This window comes from Myxine glutinosa, chromosome 8, assembly GCF_964187855.1.
Source record: "Myxine glutinosa chromosome 8, kmMyxGlut1.1, whole genome shotgun sequence".
Classification (NCBI taxonomy): Eukaryota; Metazoa; Chordata; class Myxini; order Myxiniformes; family Myxinidae; genus Myxine; species Myxine glutinosa.
In genome coordinates this window covers 75840739-75867181 of record NC_136268.1, presented here as the reverse complement: position 1 = coordinate 75867181, position 26443 = coordinate 75840739, and the positions used below count along the sequence as shown (strand labels likewise).

General features: G+C 42.3%; 1 protein-coding gene across 1 annotated transcript in view; it reads left to right on the top strand.

Moving 5' to 3' along the window:
• LOC137432598 (uncharacterized) overlaps positions 1 to 26230 on the top strand; it is a 51436-nt gene extending 25206 nt beyond the window's left edge. The window contains exons 2-3 of the mRNA XM_068124654.2: positions 15017 to 15138; positions 23222 to 26230. Of these exons, the coding sequence (XP_067980755.2) occupies positions 23698 to 25089 (1392 nt within the window). The 5' untranslated portion in view covers positions 15017 to 15138; positions 23222 to 23697 and the 3' untranslated portion in view covers positions 25090 to 26230. The remainder of the gene's footprint in view (positions 1 to 15016; positions 15139 to 23221) is intronic.
• The last annotated feature ends 213 nt before the right edge of the window (positions 26231 to 26443 follow it).

Genomic DNA, 26443 nt, shown 5'->3' with positions numbered 1-26443 from the left:
GTTAGCGGGAACAAGGCCCCGATGCACCCCCGTTCGCTCAGCCTCAATAACGCCTCTCGCGCCAAGCGAGCGAGCGGGCTGGTGTGCAACCCGCCTCCTCAGCCGTGCAATGTCCTCCCGGATTCGGCACGGAACTGCGATGCACCCAATGTTCGGATCAGAAAGGAGAGAGGGTCGAGGATGAAGGAAGGCGTGAGGGCAAGAGGTTGGAGCAGAGGAATTGTGAGGGCAAGAGCGAACGAGGTCCAGGCACCACTGTCTATTGCAACGAGCAGGGACGAGAGAGAGAAAATGTCGGTCCCTCCTCACTTTTTATCAACCCCTCTTGACGTCATCTCTCTCTCTCTCTCTCTCTGCCAATCCCTGCCGGCCAACATCACAGGCTCAATTCCCCACCAATGGCCGCGTCACTTCTCTCTCATGCCATTCGTCGGTCGCCAATCAGTTTGTTGCTTCTTGCTCGCCCCTCCTTCCACCAATCCCAGGGAAGCTTCTTGCCCTGCCCCTGGCCAATCACGAGTCCTTCTGGGCGTGTCTATTGCCTGGCTTGCTCGATGTGTGTTGCTATGCCAGCTGGTGATGTGGCTGGCTGTGGCTCCATCGACAGTGCCCCAAACTGGCTTCCGGCGAGTTTTATTGTTATTGTGCAGTAGGAGAATCTAAGTAGTGTGTGTGGTGTCACTAATGGGCCTAACTAATGTCTATGGTGTGTTGCCATACGGGACAAAGGAATAATCACAGAGGGAATGATGTACAAGGGAATTAACATAATCCCTGAACTAAATAACATGCCCCGCCCCCTCGTGGCATGGCGGGGACAAATATCCAACTTATCCGACATCTCGACTACACAGGTCCCTGACTTACTGTACATCGAAGTGGTTCTTGCTACCCACGATCATCAGAGCACCTACCTATGCAGATCTACCTAAATCTATATATATCACAACCCCAAAATTCATTTCAATATGATCATTTATTGTGATCACCCCTACCTTATTTACATACTTTTTGGAATAACATCCCTGCATCCGTTTGCATTTATAAAATGTTTTTATTACTTGTTATATAGGTTGAAATCTGATTTTTATTTTATTTTAAATAAAGCATTGTGTATATGGTTCTACCCTTGTGGAGATGGGGACAGGTGGTTGCTCGTGTGTTTTAAATCACTTGTACACCCAATCACTACAGGAGTGGCAGGGGTCATATTATTATCTTTAATTATTATTATTGCCAATTATTATTACTATTATTTATGTTACATCAGGTCATTCAAAAATGTCAGACCGTACCTCACCATTCTACATTCCCGATAATAAAATTTACTTCCGTGAGGGTGTCAGAGGGTGGGGGGAGGGGGTGGGATCAACATCGCGAGTCACAAACCCCTTTGGGGACTGGCGATATTGTTTCTTAATATCATTAGTATTATGTTATTATCATAAGTGTTGTTATTACCCTCGCCAGAGGAGAGGGTATTGCATTTGAGTCCGTTTGCCTGTTTGTTTGTTTGTTTGTCCGCACAGAATAAATATGATTTTCTCTGCAACCCTTGGTCCGATTGACAGGAAATTTTCATCATAGGTGCAACTCAACCTCTAGAATTTTAAAATGATAATTATGACGTCATAGATCACGTGGTTCGGCCGCCATCTTGGAAAAACCGAAAAAATTTGCACCTCTATATCTCCGAAAGCGCTGAATAGAAAAAATGGAGACATGGCTCGTTGTAAAGAACTCTCCATGGGGAATAAATATTTTAATGATGATGTCATAGGTGCCTCCATTATGATGTCATAATTTGACAAGTACCTCCTGACACCTCCTGCTTCATCCGATCAAGATGAAATTTCCTGAGCATAATCAAGGAATAAATTAGTTTAGGAAAAAAAAATGATGATGTCATTGGTCATGTGATTCGGCCGCTATGTTTGTTTTAACACAAAAGCCTTAAAAACCACTAAAATTTCATCCTGGCAAGGGTTTGCAATCTCTGATTGCTCTTTCTTGTTAGTTTTGTAATGAGAAGCGTCTTTGGAAAAACGCCACGAAAAACGACTTGGAAGAACTCCACGTTAGCGGCAGGAAGAGTCGTGTCATTGACCGTTGTGGGGTATATAGACTACTGTAGATCTTCGATCAGCAGACTAGTGTCTGGATTTCTCAAAATTCATTTCAGGTTAGTGTTTAACAGCGGTAGCGACTGTTTAAAAATGTAATTATACGTGTCTGTGGTTTATAATATTTTACCCACAAAAACGCCACGATATTTATACATGTTAATATGGCATTTGTTCAAGGAGGAAAAACATATTGGGGAGACGGGATATTATTAGTATTAATATTGTTTTGTAATATCATTAATATTATGCTATTATTAATGTTGTTATTAGAAGCGGCCTTAGAAAAACGATAAAGCTATCTTAACCCTTTGAGTACAGGATTTTTTAAAATAAAATACCCCCCCACCCCCCAGGTACGGGATTAATTTGGCATTTTGGTACGGGAATGCAACCACATCAGTACGTGGTTACAACCTCTTAACATGCAAAACTAACAAGAATGCAACCACGTCATCGACTATACCTATAAATAGAATGCAACCACGTCAGTACGTGGTTGCATTCTATTTATAGGTATAGTCGATGACGTGTAGTAACGTCATCCGTACACAAACCTTTAACGCGGGTTGTGGCACTGGACGTCATCCGTACTCAAAGGGTAAACATGGATAAACACCTCAACATGCAACCCCATTGGCAGAGAAAACCCCCTTGTATTGGCGAGTCAGGCAAATGAATGTACTACAACCTTCATTTTGTGACCCTTTGTCCTCCTGTTAAGTTTGGTTAAGATTGGATAAGTAACAATCGAATGTATCAGACAGTCAAAAATCGTCAGACAGACAGACAGATACCAAATGGCATATTTCAGTGTGATGAATTGTGAAAAAATGACTTTAAGACCAATATTTAGTTGCATCGTAGTAAAAAATGTGATCCTATAAAGTTTTGTTGTGATTAACCTTTGGAACTCGGAGAATTAGGGTCACAAACAAACATGTTGCTTTATACGGGGTATTTCAAAAAGAGTGATACAACCTTCAACGTTTATTTACAAAGAAACAGAAACCTCAAGAAAGTGAACCAAACTTTTATTGAAAGCTCATGACATGGTATTTTCTATCACTGATTACTATTGCAGCAAGTCACTGCAAGAGTTAGTGAGAGCCCCAGGTCTGAAATTGGCATTTACGCAAAATCCTTGTAATTGACGTTCTCGATGTGTGCCCCTCCATGGTTCAGACAGGCATTGATTCAGACTCCAAAGTTCTGTCCAACTTTTCTGTAGGTCTCATGTGGCACTGCCTGGAGGTCGTCTGACACCTCCTGCTTCAGATCATCCAGTGTGGCAGGGCGGTTGACGTAGACAGAGCCGTACCCCAGGGCTACGAGGCAGTTTCTGAGGAGCTGCTGCAGGAAAGTGATGGTGTCACCAGCTGTATGCGGGGGTGCACCATCCTGCAGAAACCAGGTTATGCTGAGCTGGTTTGGGGTGACCTTTTGGGCTAGGTCATTAAGGAACTTCTGGAACACGGTCCGGTAGCGCTCTCCGTTTATCGTCACTGTCCTGCTGTTGTCATTCTCAAACCAGTAAGGCCCTAGCATTCCTCATCTGGCATTGAAGGCGCAGAAGCATGTGACCTTAGGCCCTTTCAGGTACCTCTCAGTGATCTCCTCAGGTGGTTTCCCCCCCCCCCCTCCCCCAAATTTTGTTGTGGTTGTTGATTTAGTCTCATACCACAGAGCCACCAGTTTTGTCTTATGCTCCACTGTCAATGGCATAGTTGAGCTACGGAGCTAGAAATCCTAGGGAACAAATACCACCATAACCCCACAAAACCCTGAAAAGGAAAATGATACAGGGAAAAAAAACAAAGAAATGACAGGAAGTCAACGTTGTATCAATCTTTTTGAAACACACTGTATATATAGATGTTACGTGCTACCTCCCCAAACTCCGGTTACGGTGCCCCTCAGATTCTCGAGAGGGACCGTGGCAGAAAGATTTGTTATTTTGAGTGTTCTAATAAACCATGGTAAAACCACACCAATGCAATTGTGTAGAACAAAATCAGTAATTGTACTAAGAGCTCTCACATACACAATAATAACACTTTTAATGAAAGTACCATGAAAATATCACTTCCATCTCATGAACAATACATTTGATGGTACCATCGTTCCCCAATGCTCTCAAAGCAATAAACTCACGATACACCAAATGTGAGTGGAATGTAACAATCCCAAAGTCCGTGCAGGAATCCCACGCTGGGTGAAGGTCGAAGTCGTGCAGAATTGCAAGAACAACAGACAGGTATATGCGCGGCTGAGGATGAGGAGTTAAGAGATGAGAGGTTGATATGGGAATTATTCCGATATGGGAACCAACGGCGATCCACATGATGATTGTTGATATGGGAATCCCAACGACAAAACAAGATGCACCAAGCGGACGGCCTCTTTGAGGACAAAATGGCAGATCGGCCTGTAATGGAGGCGCTTGCTTTCCCGCCAACAATAGTTCACGCTCTGTACTAAAATCTGAGACGCAGGTTTAATTGCAATCACAATATGGGACGATGTCGTGGGCAATTCCTTTCAAGGGAAGCCTCAATTCATTTGTGACCAATATCAAGAAGTCCGCTCGCAGCCTCGATGCGACTCACGGCTGTCTCCTTCCCCAGCCGATTATTCCTCCTCTCCCCTCTTCCAGTTTCTTTACCACGTTTTTCTTTTTCCTCCACAAACATTTATTTTTTACCTTTTATACTAAAGTCATCTCCATTTCATACATAAATCTTAACAGCAATATTATCCCTGAAACTAAAAATCCGACAAGTATAAAATAACAACAAAGGTGGAAGTGACGAATCCATAACAATATATATATATATATATATATATATATATATATATATATATATATATATATATATATATATATATATATATATATATATATATATATATATACACATATACGTGCATGTCGAAAGATTTGCAGCTCAGGATTCTATTTTGTAAAGGATGGCGCACTGAGCAGTAAAATAATTTAAATTCTTTATTAATCACCTGACCTTTTGAAAGCAAACTAGTTCTCTTCCTCAGAGGCGTTGAGTGTGGTGAACCGTGTAAGCCGTGCCACAGTCGTGATGAACTGCGTGGACTACAACCACAAAGCTAAAGCTCTATTGGGTGACAACAACATCTGCCACACAAAGCCTCGTGACCTACAAAGACCATTGACAAGCAGGTAACTACCATCTTACAGACACTACGAGATGTAAACCTCCTCACAAAACAAGAATGGGACAAGATCAGACCAAACGACTCCATCATTCCACGCCTCTACGGGTTACCAAAGATTCACAAGATTAATGTCCCACTACGACCCATCGTGGCCCTCCGAGGAGCACCCACCTCAATCTGGCAAAGTGTCTTTTCCACCGACTCAAACACTTCACAACCCATTCAGCACACGATGTAAAGAATGCTAAAGATTTTATCAAACGAATCAGAAATGTCCACATCGAGAGTGATGAAATAATGATTTCATTCGACGTGGTTTCATTATTTGCATTCATACTCGTCGAATTAGCTTAGAAGAAGACCTTAGAAGAAGACCTTAGAAGAAGACATCACAATGACAAAGATCTAGCGAGCAACAGCCGCCTCTGCTCTGGTCATCTCATGACACTCATTCAACTCTACCTCAAATCAACGTACTTTGTATTCGACATCACCATATATCATCAATATGAAGGAACCCCGATGGGCTCACCCATCTCAAGGCTCATCGCCGAATTGGTGATGCAACGCTTTGAAGATCTAACACTACATGGTGATCCTTCTCCGAGGTTGTTGCTGCGGTACTTCGATGATACATTTGTGGTCATAAAGAAGGCGGATGTTGACCGTTTCCACAGAAAGATAAATTCAACATGGCCAGCAATACAATTCACATGTGAAGTAGAACAAGCTGGCTCTCTGCCATTCCTGGATGTACATCTTTCCAGGGACGGAAATTGCAGGTTACACATGCAGGTGTACCGCAAACCTACTAACACAGACAAAGTATTGGATTACTGTGGTGGCCATCCCGCCTGCCACAAAATAAGTTGTGTTCGCAGCTTAGTCGATCGTGCAAAAACACACTGCAGTGACCATGGACAACGCCGGATGGAAATGCTGCACGTCACTCAACTACTGCGAGAAAACAACGACCCAAATGCATTTATCAAATCTTGTCGCCGGAAATGCAACTACGGCAACAACAATCCAACCACACCTCCACACATCGTGGCACTTCCATACATACAACACGCTTCTGAAACCACAAGCCGCATTCCACGTGAATACAACATCAACATCACCCACAAACCACCAACATCTTTCTGAGCACAGCTGTCAATGCCAAAAGACCACGTGAACAAATTTGACAGAAAGAATGTCATCGACAGCATACAATGTGAAGATTGTGAAGCCAATTATGTGGGCCAAACATCCAAACACTCAACCACAAGGCTAGCTGAACACCAACGTTCGAACTTGAACACCTTGAACGCTGAACACCAACTTGTCGTAAGACAAGACACGTTGTCATTGTTTGCGACACTCTCACACACACACACACACACACACACACACACACACACACACACACACACACACACACACACACACACACACACACACACACACACACAATTAATTGTACAGTATTGGTTGTTCCTAAACTTAAATATAAATAATTCAAAGGATTGTTGTAAATGATGTTAATTTCACAACATCCCATATTCAACTTTATTTAAATTGTAAACCTCAAACATAGTTCCTCGACCTAAAGCAAGAACCTTAACCTGTAAGCAATGGACTAGTTTCCCGACTGCATGGATCATCAGCTGGGCGCCGTTCTTCCTCGAGGTTTCGATCCTTTCAGATACACACACACCAACACACATTCTCATGGAATCGGACCACGATCCTTGTATTGGCACAGGATCCTTGAGAGTGAATCGTGAGATTGTCGAGGCCTGGTACTCTGATAAAAACTCCATCAACCGACACATCGACTTACACCCCACATACAAAGCATTACGCAATCAATTACAACGTCAAAAACGGCAGTCATTTGAATGCAGGAAAGCTCTGTGATTGGCTTGGCCTTGGACCAATCCATGACGTGACTGTCCCCAACGGAAGTTAATGGTTAACACCACCACACCACACTCAACGTCTCTGAGGAAGAGAACTAGTTTGCTCTCGAAACGTGATTAATAAATAATTTAAATTATTAAACTGCTCAGTGTGCTATCATTTACAATATATATATATATCTATCTATAATTCCAGTAATCTCTGTCTGTCTGTCTGTACGTCTGTACGTTTGTCTGTGACCGCTGTTTCTCGACAACCACGGGTCCGATATACTTTTAACTTGCCAGGTATATTGCTGGGGACCCGAGGATGTGCCTTTTCAAGGTTTCATATTAATCGGACAATTACTTACCGAGCTATGTCCAAAAAACGATTCAACCAATCAGAGAGCAGCGAACGATCGCGTGTGCCGAACGTGGCGGGCACACTCTGCCTCGGATGGCACATTTGAGAGCGTATTCATTTATTTCACGTTTGCAAACTATGTTGGCGTTAAACTATGTTTTACAACTAATAAAAACGAATTTGCGATTCATTCGCTTTCCTGCGCGTTTGTGCACGCGATGGCGATTTCTTTACCAAACTCCGGAAGCCGTTCGCTTTGGACCAAACCATTGCATGTAAATAGAGGGGGGGGATTGTCACCACTCGCAAGCCGTTCGCTTTGGACCAAACCATTTCATGTAAATAGAGGGGGGGGGATATAATTTTAGATATAGATATAGTACGGGCATGCCCTAGTATATGAAAACTCTGGGAGCAAGGAGTGGTAATGAGATATGCATCACAGCCTTTTTAGAGGCTGAATTTCGAACACTATACATCAACACACGAAGGGGAGAGATCAAAATAAAAATAATTTCTCACGCTCCCCCTCTCTTTTTTATTTTGATAAAATGTCTGGGGTACATATTAGGCACAAAACAATCTCTGAGGTCTCCTCGTCTCTGCCTTTGTGTAAATATTTTTTTTTTTAATAGGGCTTTCTATTTCCTTGGCATAGCTGCAATTGCTAATCGATGGAGCAAGGACAAAAATGATTCCTGGGGGATCCTGACCTCCATGCAGGGATAACCAGCATCGCAAGTTGGTGTTTGCAGTTTCGCCTCATGTACCAGTGGACACATTTTAAAAAAATTAGCATCATAAACCTTCCCGGGAGTTCCCCGAATCAGCCGTCGTTAGTTTCATTGAAATCCATTAATCCATTCTCAAGTTATAATATGACAAACAGACAGACAGACAGACAGATATGGTTCCTTTTATAATATAGACTAGCCGAACGCACCCGGCATTGCCCGGGTTCTTTTTGAATGAATTTTCTACTATAATTCAGCTTTTACTCGCGGCCGTAGAAGATTGACTACTATAATTCGGCTCAGCTTTTAATTGCGACATGAGCCCAGCCCGGCTGAAGTGGGCCTCGACCGGCCTCGCCACCTCGCCTATAACCTTCCCGGGGCCCGTCCCGACATTTTTAGTTCTTTTTGAATTAATTTACTACTATAATTCAGCTTTTACTCGCGGCCGTAGAAGATTGACTACTACAATTCAGCTTTTACTCACGGCCGTAGAAGATTGACTACTATAATTCGGCTCAGCTTTTAATTGCGAAATGAGCCCAGGTGGGCCTCGCCACCTCGCTACCTCGCCTATAACCTTCCCGGGGCCCGTCCCGACATTTTTAGTTCTTTTTGAATTAATTTACTACTATAATTCAGCTTTTACTCGTGGCCGTAGAAGATTGACTACTACAATTCAGCTTTTACTCACGGCCGTAGAAGATCGACTACTATAATTCGGCTCAGCTTTTAATTGCGAAATGAGCCCAGCCCGGCCGAGGTGGGCCTTGCCCGGCCTCGCCACCTCGCCTATAACCTTCCCGGGGCCCGTCCCGACATTTTTAGTTCTTTTTGAATGAATTTACTACTATAATTGAGGTTTTACTCGTGGCCGTAGAAGATTGACAACTATAATTAAGCTTTTACTCGCGGCCATAGAGGATTGACTACTATAATTCAGCTCAGCTTTTAATTGCGAAATGGGCCCAGCCCGGCCGAGGTGGGCCTCGACCGGCCTCGCCACCTAGCCTAAAACCTTCCGGGGGGCCCGTCCCGACATTTTTTGTATTAGAGGTTTCCTCCTATCTTTCACCGTTCAGGAGCGCGCAGACAAACCAACACACAAACAAACAATCAAACAAACAAACAAACAAACAAAAACTTTCTTTCATATATATAGACTAGAATATAAGGTCCGTCGATGGCCGGACACACGGTCGCACACACGCAGGCACAACAAGACCATGCTCCTCTTAAATATGGGATAAAACAGGTAAGGTAATGTCTGTCGTAAAAAAAAATTCAAGTTTGATCGTTAAATGACGTTTATTTGGAGAAGAAAGGAACTCGAAGGAAGCGAAACATTGAAGGTGCTTTGTGCAAACATTATAGTCTCTGCCACTCGTTTTCGAGTTCAGTATTCAAGGTGAGAGGCATATCTTAGAATCAACAAACCCTGAAACATAAATGTACTGACAATGGAGTTGCTGAGAACAGAACAACGAGGCTGAGGAATGGATGGACAGAGAGAAAAGAGTTTTGAGAAAATGGATGACAGTAAGTTGAGCTACAGACTTTGACTTTCAGAGCTTGAGAATTGATAGGATTGCATTTGGAGATGGGGGAGGTGGGCGGTGGAGACAGATGGTTCAAATACTGGATCAACTAATTGTGGAAGATTGATAGGTCAATGATATACCTGCAAAGGAAGAGCAAAAGGCACAGTTATTCCGCTTATGGACACTTCTGATCACGGCCAAACCTTTAACTTCTAAGGTATCCATAAGTATGAGGTGGGGCGAGAAACAACAATTCACAATGGAGAAAAATTGTACATTGCGACGAGAACAAGGATGCCAAGGAATGACGTGGCCCAGCGGAATATTCTGAATCAGCATCTGGCTTTAGCAGCAATTTTGGAAATCTGTTCTACCTACGTCAGCTCACGTCTATGGCTGAGCTCAAAAGATCAACAGACTTCATCATCTAGACTCTAGACGTTTCCCATAGACGAAATATATTCAAGGAGGGTTATGTGGAGTGTCCAGGTATGGATTTGGAAGTTTGGTAAAATGTCATTCCAGCAATCAGACAGGCTTCGGAGTTCATTCTCTCAAAATGACTCCAAGGATTGGCCTTCGTTCCTCTCGGATAAGAGGATTCCAGCTACAAAGCTAGTTTGTGGACAGCAAGGTTATAATGGACCCTTGAGGAATATGAGGCCAGAGGAATTTATTCTGATAAAAACATCTTTAGAGAATATGTTTGGGAGCCTGTGTGATGTTTCATCTTTGACCTACAAATTCATGGTAAGACCTTGTAGAGTTGTAGATGAAAAAAAATTATATATATATATACTGTATATATAGATATATATATATACACAGTCACGTGAAAAAGTAAGTACACCCCATGTAAAGTTTTGACTTTTTCAACATATTGTTGTGGATATGAGAATGTTTTTTTTTATTTATTGTTGTTGTAAAAGGTTGTTGAAAATATCGCCCCTCCTCCCTCCGTTTGTGGTTGTATAAAGGTCAAAAGGGCGTTCCCGTAGTTAGTTCCATAAAGCATACATGAAGGACACCATAATACCCCTGTTCAGTAGTTTATTTCCTTATTCTGTGTATTAGGTTAAGGCTTTGTCTTCCATTAAGATGACACTCCATTGCACCAAGTGAAATAAGATAGATTCCCTTTCATGCCCCATTCCCACTCCCAAAACTTCTACTGCCAACTACAATAGCCGCCATTAAGCATGTGCTCAGCTCGGGGAAGAAGGGCGTGCCCGCCCATCGTCATAAAGGGTGGAGTCAGAGGGCCTGTGCCCACCAATCAGGGCCGAAGCGAGCTCACCGAGGGGCGTGTCCTGAAGGCCGGCGGCTTGATCGCCTGAGGCGCTATAAAAGCGCGCGCGCAAGAGCCGAGTGCGGGTGGTTGAGTTGAGTACGAGAGGAGTTGAGTAAGGGATCCCTACAAGAGCAGCTTCAGCCACAGCAGCAGCAGCCACAGCAGCAGCAGCCACAGCAGCAACAGCCACAGCAGCTTCAGCCACAGCAGCTTGGGGGCCTTGACGGCAGTTTGGAGCAGGGCCGCGAAGGAACGGCGGCTGTTAAACGAGCTGATCGATAAAGGGCGGCGGCTGCTAATCCCCGACCCGACCGTGCTGCGGGTCCAGCTGAACCTTCCTCCCCCTCCAGCCATCCACCTCCTGCCATTCCTGTCATCATTCCCCGCGTGAGTCTGTCTTTTGTTTGTTCTGTCCTGGGTTAATTAAGACTGTAGGTAAGCTAGCGTTGCACTGTGTCTCTAATATCTTCTGTAAATTATTTTCTTATCTTTCCTTCTTCCTTGGTTTCTTTCAATCCTATACATAGTAATAAATTATATTTGTATTCCTTACCCTTTGTCTTTCTTCATCTTCACATCCTTCGCTTTAGTCTTTTCCCCATTGAATATCTGTGGCGTGATTCGGCCAACGTTCAGGAATCGGGTTAGTCGGGGTAACTGTTAGGGCCGCGGTGCCATCCGCTCGGCCAAACAACATCTTGTCTGCGGTCCGTAACAATATTTCAACATACAGCTAGTTGATCTTCATTTCAACAATATTGACAGATAAAGGTGATATAATATAACAAATATCATGAAACATTTACATTTTGTAGTCCATTGTATAATTTAAATAAACATAAATGCAAATTTCGCGTGTGGAAAAAGTAAGTACACCCTTGGCTCTAATAGGTGGTATTGCCCCCTTTGGCAGAAACAAACTCAAGTAGGCATTTCTTATAACTGTCTACCAGTCTCTGACATCGACTGGGAGAAATTTTTGCCCACTCCTCCATGCAGAATTCTTTCAGCTGTGCGATGTTTGAGGGGTTTCTTGCATGCACAGCTCGTTTCAAATCCCCCCACAACATCTCGATGGGATTTAGATCCGGGCTTTGACTTGGCCATTCCAGAACCCTCCATTTCTTTCTTTTCAGCCATTCCTTGGTGGATTTACTGGTATGTTTAGGGTCATTGTCATGTTGCAAGGTCCACCTTCGGTTGAGCTTCAACTTTCCGACAGATGGCCTCACATTATCCTCAAGCACCCTCTGGTACAATGAAGAATTCATAGTGGATTCTATGATGGTGAGCTGCCCAGGCCCTGATGCAGCAAAGCTGCCCCAAACCATAATATTTCCACCACCATGCTTTACAGTTGGTATCAGGTTCTTGTGGTCAAATGCTGTCTTTGGTTTTCGCCAAACATGTCTCTGGTACTGTGGCCAAATCGCTCTACCTTTGACTCATCTGTCCAGAGCACATTGTTCCAGAAGTGCTGGTCTTTGCTGAGGTGTTCATTGGCAAACTTTAGTCTTGCCCTGATGTTCTTTCTGGACAGCAAAGGTTTCCTCCTGGGACACCTCCCATGTAGATCAAATTTGTGCAGCCTCTTCCTAATGGTCGACTCATGCACTTTGACATCAACAGTGGCAAGAGCTACCTGTCGGTCCCGTGATGACATTCTGGGGTTCTTAGAGACTTCTTTCAGCATCTTGCGGTCTCCTCTCGGGCTGAACTTGCCGGGGCGGCCTGGCCTGAACAAGTTGGCAGTTGTTTGGAATCTTCTCCGCTTGTAGATGACCTTCCGGACAGTCGAATGATTGTTTTCAAATTGTTTGGAGATCTTTTTAGATCCCTTCCCAGACTCGTAGGCATCTATAACCTTCTTTCTGAAGGCCTCAGATAGCTCTTTTGATCTAGGGATGGTGACGCCGCACACTTCAACAACAAAGAGCAAACCAAACTAAATGTCTGAGGTTTAAATAAGACAGGTTCCTCCAAGATCCTCTCTAACGATGTTCTAATCATTTGCACCTGAGCTGGTGCACCTGATTCTAATTTTAGGTATTTGAAGTAGTGATAAATGTGGGGGTCTACTTACTTTTTCCACATGCGAAATTTGCATTTATGTTTATTTAAATTATACAATGGACTACAAAATGTAAATGTTTCATGATATTTGTTATATTATATCACCTTAATCTATCAATATTGTTGAAATGAAGATCAAATAGCTGCATGTTGAAATATGTTGAAAAAGTCAAAACATTACATGGGGTGTACTTACTTTTTCACGTGACTGTATATCATTGATAGTCAAAGTCTGACTCTCCCAGAGGGCAAATTTGAATTGGAAAGGTATTTAAGGAGTCCATCTGACCATGTTCTCCCCTGGTTACCACAATTCAAAGTTAAACAGGTAGAATCTGGAAGCAAGAACTCAATGTTATGCAATTGATTATAAACATAAGTGTTGCTTTTGCTCTTTGAGGTAAAACAACCTCGCATGCCTTGGAATTTGCAATAACAATGATGTAATGCGCGATGCATTCCTCACTGATGGGAAGCTGTGAGGGAGAGAAGAAATTACTCGTATCAACATAAAATGTTCAACTGGCTGCAAGTAATTTTGCAATAACTCCGTCACTCAAGGCAAAGTTATGTTATTTATAAGAATTTGATTATGTGTGTCACAAGTGCTGGGATATAACGTTTCCGTAAATCTAGGGGATGTACATATCAATCAAAACGGTGATATTTCTCTTAATCACAGCCTGGCACAGCTTTGGGCCCTCAGTTTTGGAAGGGAAAACTTCAATCAAGTATGCAATCCTTATGGAATGATCTTTTGAATACTATTTAATCCTTCAGTTTTCCTTCCCATCAATGGAAACTTGTGAAACTCTACATCGGTGACCTCTTTCCATCATTCTCACCACATGTTTGATGGTTTTGTGCAGGGGTAAGGAGGGGATGAGGTGTACGTCCTACATAATACTATACTGTAATCACTGCTCACCTCTCATTTGCTCCTCTTTTTCCCTCGTGTGGAACCAACTTCCATATTCTCTTCAAACTTATTCTTCCGTCCCAGTCTTCAAGACAGCTGTTCATCACCATTTCAGATCATCCCCCATACAAAACCATGATATTTTTCACCCCCATTAACCCTCTCCAAGCCCACCTCTTCCCAAATTACCAGCCTTTCCTTCCTGAGAGTTTGCTTCTGTGTCCACCTTGTCCACCCCCTTGCATCCTCCCCTACTGCTCATTCTTTCCTACATTCCTTATTTGTCCCTCTATTTTGTTCCACATTCCTTATTTGTCCAAGTCTCCCTCTATTTTGTCCCTCAACCCTGCTGCTGATTCTGTTGTCTTCTTTTGTTATGTCGTGGTCCGTTCTATGTTCTAGCTCCTCCGCAAGCCTCGATTTTGTACACAAAAAACGTTTTATTTATTTTCCTTCTTACCTTGTCCTTTATCCCCCTTCCCACCTTCCTTTGCCTTTTCTCCTCACCTCCCCAACTCCCATACCCCAGCAATATCTCAATGCCTCTTTTTTCAATTTGTATACATATAACAACTCTTTTTCACTCTAACCCCTCGCCCCCTCACTCCACCCACTTCCCTGCCAGCTCCGTATGTAATATATAGATGCCCCAAAACCACAAAAGGAAAACGATTGCAGTGACTTCATCCCTGGGGTATAATTATATGGCACGCCTCTTAAGGGCTCAATTTTCGCATGACCATCTCAGCGGATCCTAAACAAATGATGTCGTAAATGAGTAAATGAAATTCCTGCTGTGCTGCAAGTATTTGTGAACTATTTCTTGTATATTTTAACCCTATTTATTTATTTATTATCTGCTCCCCACCCTCTCTATACCTGTGTGGCAGGCCACCTGTGAGTTGCGAGATCCGAGGGAGTTTTGCAGCTCAAGCTGCGGTGCTCATGTGCCAAACTGCACCAACTGGTTGCTCTAATTTATCTGCACATGAGATTCCTCATCGGTTTCTTGGTGAGACGGTTTGCTGGTAGTTTTCTTTATCCCATTGTTTTCATGGTTGTCTCATCGTGCTGTTGATGACATTTGTGTTGAATCATTGTTACATCTTTAAGGAGAAAGGTTTATATTTTCATTCTCTAAAGTTTAACAAACATATAATATTTTTTAAGTTTGGAAAGTGTTTTATTACTATTATTGTTATCAGTTGTTCTTTTTCTTCTACTACTTCTACTACTACTACTATTTATTTAACAGCCACAATTCCCACCTCCATGTGGAGTCAGGCAAGGACAATGTTTGGTCCAAACCTTTCACGAATCGGCTGGCCAGGCATGACGTTCAACTGAATGCGCTTTGGCCAGGAATTTGAAATTTGTTCAGGGTGCCGGTGATAACTCACCTACTCTTCACAAAAGACACGATGAGATCTTTTCATCCAGCACCGACAAGTACTAGTAGATGGTTCCACTGGCTTAACATCAACTTGATCGACAGGGCATACATTGATGTATCCATCACCTGCCTGCGAAATACCGGGTGACAGTTTACATCTTCGTCTGGATACCGTGCATACCTCTAGGCTATCCTAAATCTCTACTCAGAGGCCTTAGCCCAGCTGGGAGCTTATATTTTGGACATTGTCAGTTCGTTAGTCTGTCTGAAGACGAGTCAAAAATGACTCAACACATTTATTTCATATTCAGCACAAGTATGCCATAATATCTGGGCATGAGGCACGTCCAATGATTTTGGGATTAGAGCCAACTTGGAATTTGGGGAGTTTTGTGTAGAATAGTATAGGATTATACTGTAAATGCTTTTGGGAACCATTATTTATTTATATGCATTTTACCACCAACACAACCAACACACAACTTTGCAATATTTATTTATTTGTCTAACTTTTACCATTCTACCACCTATATTCCACTGTAAATTATTTATTTATTTATATACACTTTACCAACACCACTCCTACATTGGGCAATTGTAGTAGACCCAGAGGACACAAAAGACCCTGAGGACCAAAAAGACCCCATGGACCCAAAAGACCCCAATGACCCGAAACAACCAGATGACCCAAATAGCCCAAAAGAGATCCCGAGGACCCAAAAGATGAGAGGACTCAAAATACCCCAAAAATGGTCTGGGCAAAAGACCCAGTGGCACGTCTGGACGATCCCAATCGTGCAGACGAACTCCCCACTCTACTCCTGAGACGTGGTGCCGTGCTCAAGGAGGATCTCAACTGCATGGCAGCAGAATTGGTCTATGGCCGGTCATTACAACTGCTTGGCGAGTTGGTAACACCATCACATCAAGTAGACCATCTTCTGTGCAAGATGACTTTATACGCCTCTGCAGCCGCATGTTGCAGTTACGACCCCGGTGTCTCCGGTCTGGCACGGCCAAGACAAGGTGCACATGCCTGTCTCTCTCACTACCACCACACATGTATTTGTGAAACATTATGCGGTCTGCACACCATTACAAACACCTTATGATGGACCTTTTATGGTAATTAGCAGAAATAATGAAACCTTTGGGATAGATTGCTATTGTCATCACCAAACGGTCAGAATTGACCTCCTCAAACCAGCTTTCCTCAAGGTACCATCTACACGATATGGTACACCTGCCCCACCATCGGGGACCACACACCAGAAGCGGGTCATACAGGTACAGCCACCAGCCCACCTGCAGGATTTTATCACCAACATTAAACGAAGAGGGTTGGATGGACTCCCTCATTGGGGGCTGGCTGGGAGGGTTCTAGCGGTCATTTCTCTTTAAGAGACCGGATAACATCCGTAAGTAACAGGTGTGGTTTTCCTCTCACCAATAGGCGGGGGAGACAGGGGAGGGGCGGGGGAGACAGGGGAGGGGCGGGGGGTCTCGAGAGGTTTTACGCATGGCCGGACATGAAGGAAGCTCCTCTCACAGTGGTTTTTCCTGTTTTGCTTACTTGGAGTGTTAATAAAACGTATGATACACTCAAACTCGTGTCCTCGCTGAACCACTTTACCTTTACACAAACTACATACCACCTTGAATAATTTATTTATTTATATACCTTTAACATCCCCACTACCAACATATTACGGTACTTACTCTTTATTTATATACACTTTAGCATCACTGCTACCCACACAACTAACATCTTGCATTATTTATATTACCTGTATTATCACCAATACCAACATACCACCTTAAAATATTTATTGAATTTCTAAGATCCTCAATTTTCAACCGATTGACTTGAAATTTGAATAGGATTTGCATATCCAGTCACTTCATTCAACCACCAATTATTTTGAGGTCAATATAGGCCAAAGGTCAACAACTTATTTCAGGGATTTTGCAAGTATCGTGCTATGTACGACATATTTGTTGTTTGTTTATTTATTTATATACACTTTACCATCGTTACTGCCGACATACTACCAGTGCACATGTTGAGTGGACTTGAGTGGACTTGTTCTTTTGCCACCGGTCTTGAAGGACCCAAAACCTTATATTATTTATGTATGTACATTTCACCTTTCTACAACATTTATTTATTTATTTGTTTGTTATATTTATTACCCTCGTCAGAGAGGATATTGCATTTGGGTCTGTTTGTCTGTTTGTCTGTTTGTCTGTCCACACAGAAAGTGAATACTGTATATATTAATTACATTATACCCTTTAGAACCCAAAGACCCTTTAGACCCTTTTTTTAACTCTAAGACCCATGAAGACCCTTAATGACACCGAAGATGCAACTTACACAAAAGACCCTGAGAACCCTTAATGATCCCGAAGACCCAAATAAACCAAAAGACCCAGAGGACCCAAAATACCTCGAAGAACCAAAAGACCCAATTGCCCAGAGGACCAAAAAAAACAGAGGACCCAGAAGAACCAAAAGACCCCAATGATCCAGAAGACCCAGATGACCCAAAAGGTCCAAAAGACCCCATGGACCTAAAATATCCCAAGGACCCAAAAGACCCAAAAGACCTCAAGGACCCAAAATATCCTGAAAGACCCCTATGCTCCTTCAGACGCCAAAGACCTTTAAGGACCCCTAAGACTCTTTAGACCCTCTAAGATGCTGTAGACCCTGTTACATCCTTTAGAACCCTTAAATCTCAAAGGCCCTTTAGTTCCTCTGATACCCTTTCAAACCCCAAAGCTATTTACACTCATTACTACCCTTTATACATTCACACCTTTCAGAGCCTTTAATACCCTGTAGACTCCTTTGGCCTTTCGACAATTTTTAGACATTTAAGACTCTTTAGACTCCTTGAACTTTTTAAGACCCTTTCAACTATTTCGACCCTTTAGACCCATTTAGATATTTTCAGACCTTTCAACCTTTCCAGCTTTCAACCTTTAGATCTTCACACCATTTCACCTTTACAACTTTTTAGGCCTATGACCTTTTACACATTTACAATTAGACCATTTGGACCTTTCATTTGCAATCAACGTTTTAGTACATGGTTCCATTTATTTGCCACACACAAAACAAGTCCTGATGAGGGTCTGCAATCTCTGATTAGAGAGTGGATTTAATATGTACACATCCCATTTAAGGTGTTTTTGGAGGCTGTGTTCTCAATGAGAACTTGCTTTATTATTATTATTATTATCATTATTGTTATCGTGATACATTTTATTATCTTTGCTGTCTTTTTATTTTTCAAATTATTTCGGCCTTTAGAAAGCACTTATCTATATTATAAAGGATCCGTGTCTGTTTGTCTGTGTGTCGTGTTATAACTTGAGAACGGGTTAGCGGATTTCAATAAATACAACTACGGTGGATTCGGGTAACTCCCGGGAGTGTTTGTGATCCAAAAAAAAATGAAAAAATTTTTTTTTTATGAGTGCATGGAAACGCGTGTCGAAACTGCAAATGCCAACACGTGGCGTTGGTTATCCCTGCACGGAGAGCATGGAATACTTTACAGAGCATGGAATTTACCAGGAATACTTTTTTTTGCTTCCACCATAGATTAGCCATCGCAGCAAAGATTGGTATTTCCGTCAGCGAAGCGACGGGTCGTATGTTCTAGTACAATTCAATTTGAAACCGAGAGGGCAAAATGAATCCATGACAGCTCAATAACAAAGAAAGCATTATTTTGAAGAACATCACTTCTATTACAGCATTTAAACTTCAGGATCATTACTTGATTCACCTGCAAACACTGTGAGTCCAGGTCTGATTGTGTGCTTACATATAATGGACTTGTTCTTATGTATGCCGTAAGGACCTAAAAAGCAGCTTTCTTGAAATTTTCATATCCTCCAAAAACCCCTCACCCCAACAGATTCTAAACGAAACGTTATTTTCCCGATGGTAACGTGAGGGCTGAAATCCTCACGGGAAGGATAGGAATGCAAAATTATATTTTCTTCCTCTGACTAGAAACAAATTTGTGTAAACACAAAGGTGGAGTACTTACCGTGTACGCATCAGGGGTCAGGGACACCAAGGACCCACATTTATTTAGATACACCCAGAGTGTATAAAATACATTTGGGTCCGTCCAGACACCACTCACACTGGATTTTATATTAATTGTTTGTAATTTATATTCCTTTATAATCTTGTTGAGGCTCTGATAGTTCTTAATTCCACTAATTTCCGCCACCAAAGGTGGATGGAGGTTATGTTTTCAAGCCTGTCTGTTTGTCTGTCCGTTTGTCTGTGAACAGAATATCTCAAAAGGTTGTGGACGGATTTGAACGAAATTTGGCCGAGATGTAGCGTATGTGACAAGGACGAAATGATTAGATTTTGGTGAAGATCCGGATTCGGATCCGGCTACTAGAAATTTTTAACTGATTCTTCACCATTGAGAGATAGGGCTAAAAACGATACATAGCAGGATATCTCAAAAAGTTGTGGACTGATTTGGACGACACTTGTTGGACAGGTTGTGTGTGTGACAAGAAAGATTCGATTCAGTTTTGGTGAAGATTCGGATCCAGCTACTATCATTTTAAAGTGATTCTTCACCATTGAGTGATATGGCCAACCAGGTGGAGGTATGCTCTCTACTGAGTGCCGTTCTCGTTTCGTAATCTTTTCATATGCAGTACAAGTTAGGCATTATCAAAGGTGACATGTGATCCTCAAAAGGGCCTTTGACACCTGTATGACAAAGATCTTGAAAGTGAAACCATTCTGATGTGAAGTGTGATTAACGTTTATTATTAAAAAGACGTAGAACTGCACAAGCAAGAAAGAAGAAAAGAAGAGTTATAGATGTGTAAGAAGCATAATGAAGAACAGTATAATTTGATGTGCCGGTTTAGTTTACTTTGACCAGAACAAGTAATTTTATGGAATTCCGTTTCGGCTGCATACAGTGCCTTCAGAAAGTATTCACACCCCTTATCTTTTTTCACATTTTCTTTTATCACAGCTTGAATTTAAAATGCTTTAATTGAGATTTTCTTTCGTCACTGATTTTCACCGATTTTGCCACCGATATTGGGTCACTGAATTGGTTCACAAATCAAAAGCTAGAAGCTGATTATTCTTTTCGATCAAAAGCTCAAAGGTCAAGGCTGCATAAAATCATCAATTTTCCTTTTTTTTTTTTTTTTTTTAACTTTTTCATTATTTCGAGCATATGGATTTGGATTTTTTTTGGAAGAAGAAGAAGACGTCTGAATGCAAATGGGCACAGACGGGCGGGCTTTGCATTTTCAGATGCTTTCTAGTTATTAATTATTATGTAAAATTTTCTAAAGAAAAAAATTCCACTTTGAAATTATCGGGTAGTATGTGTAGGTCAGTGACAAAAAATGTCCATTTAAACAATTTTAAATTCAGGCTGTAACAGAACAAAACGTGAAAAAGTCAACGGGTATGAATACTTTCTGAAGTCACTGTTTGTGTCATGTTTGTTGCATGCAGCGGGATGGTTATTTGGGAAGAAATAAATTAGGAAATAAAGAATTGCTGAAAGCGATTCAAGAAAGAGTGAAAACTCAAAGAAGATGATAAAATAGGACCAAGAGGAGCACAAGGAAGGGGGATGGATGGAGAAGGGTCAGCAATTACAGAATTTTTCGTCCTTTTACTATCAACTAATTGTCAGAACACAATTAAACTTGCTAGAATTTTGTACAACTTTATTGATGATTAATAAGGAATTATTGAATCTTTGTCTTTTATGTTATTATTGAATCGAATTGAATTATTTAATTATTGAATCTTCCAAAAGGTAACTGAGTTTCAATATGACCCCAGCCAGTTTGATGGGAACACCGAATATCGAGCCATGATCAAATATATTTAGTTTCTCAAGGGAATGACACCCAAGGAAATTCATGCTAATATGGTGTAAATATTAGGCAGTCAAAGAGTACTCTGCTGAATTTAATTGTGGTGAACGGAGTACAGAAAATGAGCCATGGTAACATCTGATGAAATAGCGAGTGCTCTTCATGATGTAGTGATGAGACAGGTATCACCATTAGGCAATTAGCCTGTGTCCATGATATAAACATTTGAACGGATTTTACATCAAATCCTAAGCATGAACAAGGTCTCAGCAAGATGAATGAATATGAATGAATGAATGAATTCATATTCATTCAGCAAGATGAATTCTCATAATTTTCACACCAGAGAAAGAAAGGGCATGGGTGCAACATTAATGTCTACTTCTTGGTGAATTCCAACATGATCCTCAGGCTTTATTTGGCCATGTTATGACCAAGGATAAAACTTGGGTAGACCTCTTTGATCCCAAATCCGAAATCTATACAAAGCATGATTATTAATTACCTGCATTATGCAAATTAATTATGCCAACTTTGGGAAGAAATTATGAAAAAACTCAGCAGAAAGCTTACAAGGTGTCTGCCTTTTCCAGGACAATGCACCTGCACATTCTGCACAAGTTGCAATGGATGCTTAAAATGATTCTGCATCCTGCTTATTCACCTGATTTTGTTCCCCGAGACCTCTCCCTCTGTTCCAGACTGGAATCTGAGTTCAAGGGGAAGACATTTGACTCGGATGAGGCTGTCATTGCTGCCGTAGAGAGATTTTGGGGGGTGTGGAGAGGGTGTGAGGGCAGGTCAGGATGGACATTGGTTTCCGGATGGTACAGCAATGATAGAGATGTTTGGACAAAGTGCATTCAAATCAAGAGGGATTACGTCGAAATCAACGAAAAGATAAATTTATCAACTTTTGTAATGGAATGTTCTTTCTCGATCAGGTTGGAAACTTGTCTGACCATCCTCATATACAGGGTAAATGAGGACCCCAAATTACAACAAAAAGAAGGATAAATCCACCATGACGATGTACAGACCTACCCTGGAGGAAGGCAATAGTGAGCAGCAGGGTTTGCTTTCTGGAGTCACAACCGGAGGTTTTATCCTCCTTTTAATTAATATCCTTTGAATGTGGCAAAGTGACCGAGGATCCCTGATGTCACCGAAATTGCTGTGATGTGAAATTTTGTTCTACGTTTCTCAGCACTTTAAACATTTTTCCAACAAGCACAATGAGTTAATCTTCACCACCAAAACAACTAAAATGTTTCATTGAAGACCTTTCTTCCTAGTTAACCCTCGGGTCTCAAACCCTTTTGCATGTTACTAACCATGTCCAAAGCCCCGCCGCACTAACGGAGGGTTGGTGATCATTCGTTGTCGACTGATAGCTGAAGTTATGAAAGCAGTATACAATGTCAGGAAAAACCGTGACATGTTTAATTAAAAACAGTTTAAAAAGAGCCAATCCTGCTGTGGGCCATGCAAGAAATTATCAACCCAGTTTAGTGGTTTGACAACTCTCAAGGGCTCTGTGGAGCTGGTAACATTTAATAGCCATGTCCAATCACATGGGAAAACCTTACTAGCAAGTAGAGTCATCTCAAATTGAGATACAGTTTCTATTATTTCATGCTTTTGTTTAAAAAAATTTGTTTCTGAATTACATGCGTCTGGGGAATGTTGACTGGATTTTGTTCATGCCGACCTTAAATAGTTCAAGTAATGCTGCTTTCATAGATGACAGATTTTTATGTTATGTTTAATGGTCTCCTTTGTCTTCTTATCCTCCATACAGATTTCAGGAATATGTAGGACACCTTTCTGCTGCTCGGACCCTGAAAGTGCCATATATCTGTGCCAAGGAGGATTGTGGAAACAGGAAATTGAAGCCATGTGCGTTTTATCTCTGCATGGCCAAGGGATTAGTGAAAGACATGCTCCTCAAGTCCTTCAGGCACAAATGCGGCTTGCTTGCCAGAATGGACAATCCCTGAGCCTTGTGAGTGCACCGAAGCAATAAATGTGAACATTGAAGCGTGTTGCTGCCTGACCGCGAAGCAGTCAAAGAAGAAAGAGGAAAACTTTGTCTTGAGTGATTTCTCCACTGGTCCACTGGGTTAAAATGATGTCAAATGCAACAATTAAGGCATTACAATATTAAAGAAGCACAAAGGTTACACTCCGTTTCTGCCTATTTCGATGCTCACTGTGGATTGAACAACCTGCAAGAAGCTGGATGCATCTCCAGAACAAAAGAAAATAACTCCAACCATGCCAGCAGGGGCAGGTTTAGAGACTGGTTTACGCAGTCCTGCAATGACACAAGCCGCTCAACTACCCTTGCGCTTACTAAGTAAGGGGCCTGATTACCTTCGGTTACATGTTGGTTGTGAGCGGAGAGACTGCCTTAGTGTGAGGGAACGTTTGGAAGCAGACAGAGCTAAGTATGTGAAGAGTCCAAGTCCCATGCCTTCTTCCAAAATGGCCACTGTGCATCATTCACCTTCACCAACGCCAATATCTGAACAGAAAACCTGTTGTGATGGAAACCTTAATCTGGAGGCACTCAACAATGCCATCAACTCTTTGCAGCAACCAGCTAAGCCAGGGGCCGGATGGAATAGGCAGGCTCACCCTTCCGCATTGCGTCCGAAACCTGTGATGTATACCAGGCGGGAAAAGAAAAATACATCCCAAGACTCGAATGGCAACGGTGGAGCTAGGATTCAGGGGGGACATGTTAGCCTCTTACGTAGATTTTTTCAACAGTTGGGTGGTGAAAGTGGGACTAGCTCTAATCCTGGTTGTAGTACAGGTCTCTGGCCTTGTTCTAGCCCTGAACCCTGTCCTAACTTTGGTGTTTATCAGGATACTGGTTCAAACCAAAGTCAAAGTCCAAGCACGGGCTCTAAACCCAAATGTACTCCTCAATGTGATGCAGGAACCAGTTCAAATACTGAGCTCACTGCAGGCATGTTGACAGCCTCAAAACCATTTCCAAATTCTGTCATTAGTCCTGGGCAAAGTTCAAGATTCAAGTCTAGTTTTAGTCCAGGTTTCAAGCCTAGTCTAAAGAGCCTCGAACGTGGCCGCAGGTCAAGCCAACGCCTTAGTCCCAACAGTAGCCCAAGCTCAGGCCCCAGCTTTCACCCATTTTGCAGTACTCAGGTCAGTTTCAATGGCAGACCCAGTAGCACTCTTGGATTTGAATACCACTTTGGTCTGGACTCCTTCTTGTGCAGTCATTCAGCCTATGGAACAGATAAACCTTCCACATCGATTGTTGCTGCAAAGGGCTCAACCAGTGATTTAGTGACTGGCAATAGCAGTACCTCAGAAAATCCCAACAACAGCAGCGATTTGACCATGGTTGTCTCAAAGGATGCAGATGAACAACAGCGGTTTTTTGAGTTCTGTGGCCTGGAGCCAGATTTTCTGGAAGGTGTAACAGCCACGAAAATGGCCTCACAAATATCGGAGCACAGTGTATGCTCAGATGACCCGGCATTGGATGGCCTTTCCACAAGGAGTCGCTGGGGAAACGCCGACCTAGACGCCGACTGCTTAGAGCATGCACCCTCATTGGTGTCAGTGGTTGAGAGGAATGCTCGCATCATCAAATGGCTCTATGCTTGCCGCCAGGCCATGGGAAATGAGCCTTGAGCTCAGGGTGAGCCAGGACTTTATTTCCCCAGCTATTTCTTGTTGTTTTTGTCGTTGCTGGTGTACTTCCTTGTGTTTTTATATGAGCTTTTTTGGTGCTAAAGCAACTCTGAACCATGGAATAAAGCGCCAAGGTTTGGATGGATTCTCCAGGTGTGGCAGAGTCAGGAGGAAACAGAACTAGCCTTTTAGATCGCATTGTAATTCAGCTTTTGTCTCCGCCCGTATGCATCAGATTCGACAAACAGGCCCATTTATGCTCCCGGGGGTCGATTATTCATCCCTGGCTGCCACGAGTTTAAGAACAAACATGTCTCTTTCAGATCCTCTTGTCTTGAAGTTGATCATTGCATGGGAAAGTTGAATTGAGACGGGATGCTTTGCTGTTCTGTTTGAAATATCTGAGCGCTGATACAAAGTGATTTATCTACAAAGAAATTTTGACTTTTTAAGAATATATTGGTGTATCATAAAAAACATATTTCAATGGCCATGATTTTGGAGTTTTCAGGCATTTCTTGGACATTCTCTCAAAGACCTTGGGAACTAGCTGCATGTGGGTTTGGGGGGGAGGGAGAGATCTGGATTGAGATGGGGTAGTTGGGGGTTTTGCTGGTTTTTCTGCCTGCATACTGAGCTAGTCACAGCTGCAATGCATTGCGCACATGATATCATGGCACATAGCCGAACCGGCAGATGTTTCATTGCAATTAGGCCAAACACCATGTGTTTTTAATTCTAATGCTGTGCTGAGAAAAGCCTGTTGACACAGGATGCGTGTTTATGAACCCAAGACCCTAAAACAGAAAGATCCGAGGGTTAGAATCTGGAATGTGGATGGTCAGAGCACAGTTGGAAGAATTAGATTGCCCAGATATCCCAGTGCACACGTTCATATGTCATTATGTGATGTTCTCCTTGTTCTGACAATATACCTGCGTGCTGCGTACTTGTTCTCCATCTACCGTTGGTCATGAAATGATGTGCCTGCGTCGTGAATCTCTGTATACAAGTGCGTACCTGTTGGTTTTGATGTGGCAGGTGTTTTGCAGAACGTCGACTCGAGCAATGGCTGTACATGTTTCATGCTAAATTATCGTCATAATCTCTTGAAGCTAATTTAATAAAGCAAACACTGTGAGTCCAGGTCTGATTGTGTGCTTACATATAATGGACTTGTTCTTATGTATGCCGTAAGGACCTAAAAAGCAGCTGTCTTGAAATTTTCCTATCCTCCAAACCCCTCACCCCCAACAGATTCTAAACGAAACTTCTTTTCCCTATGGTAACGTGAGGGCTGAAATTTTGCCAAAAGCTCATTTACACATCTAATGCAGCTGGTTTGGGCCCACAA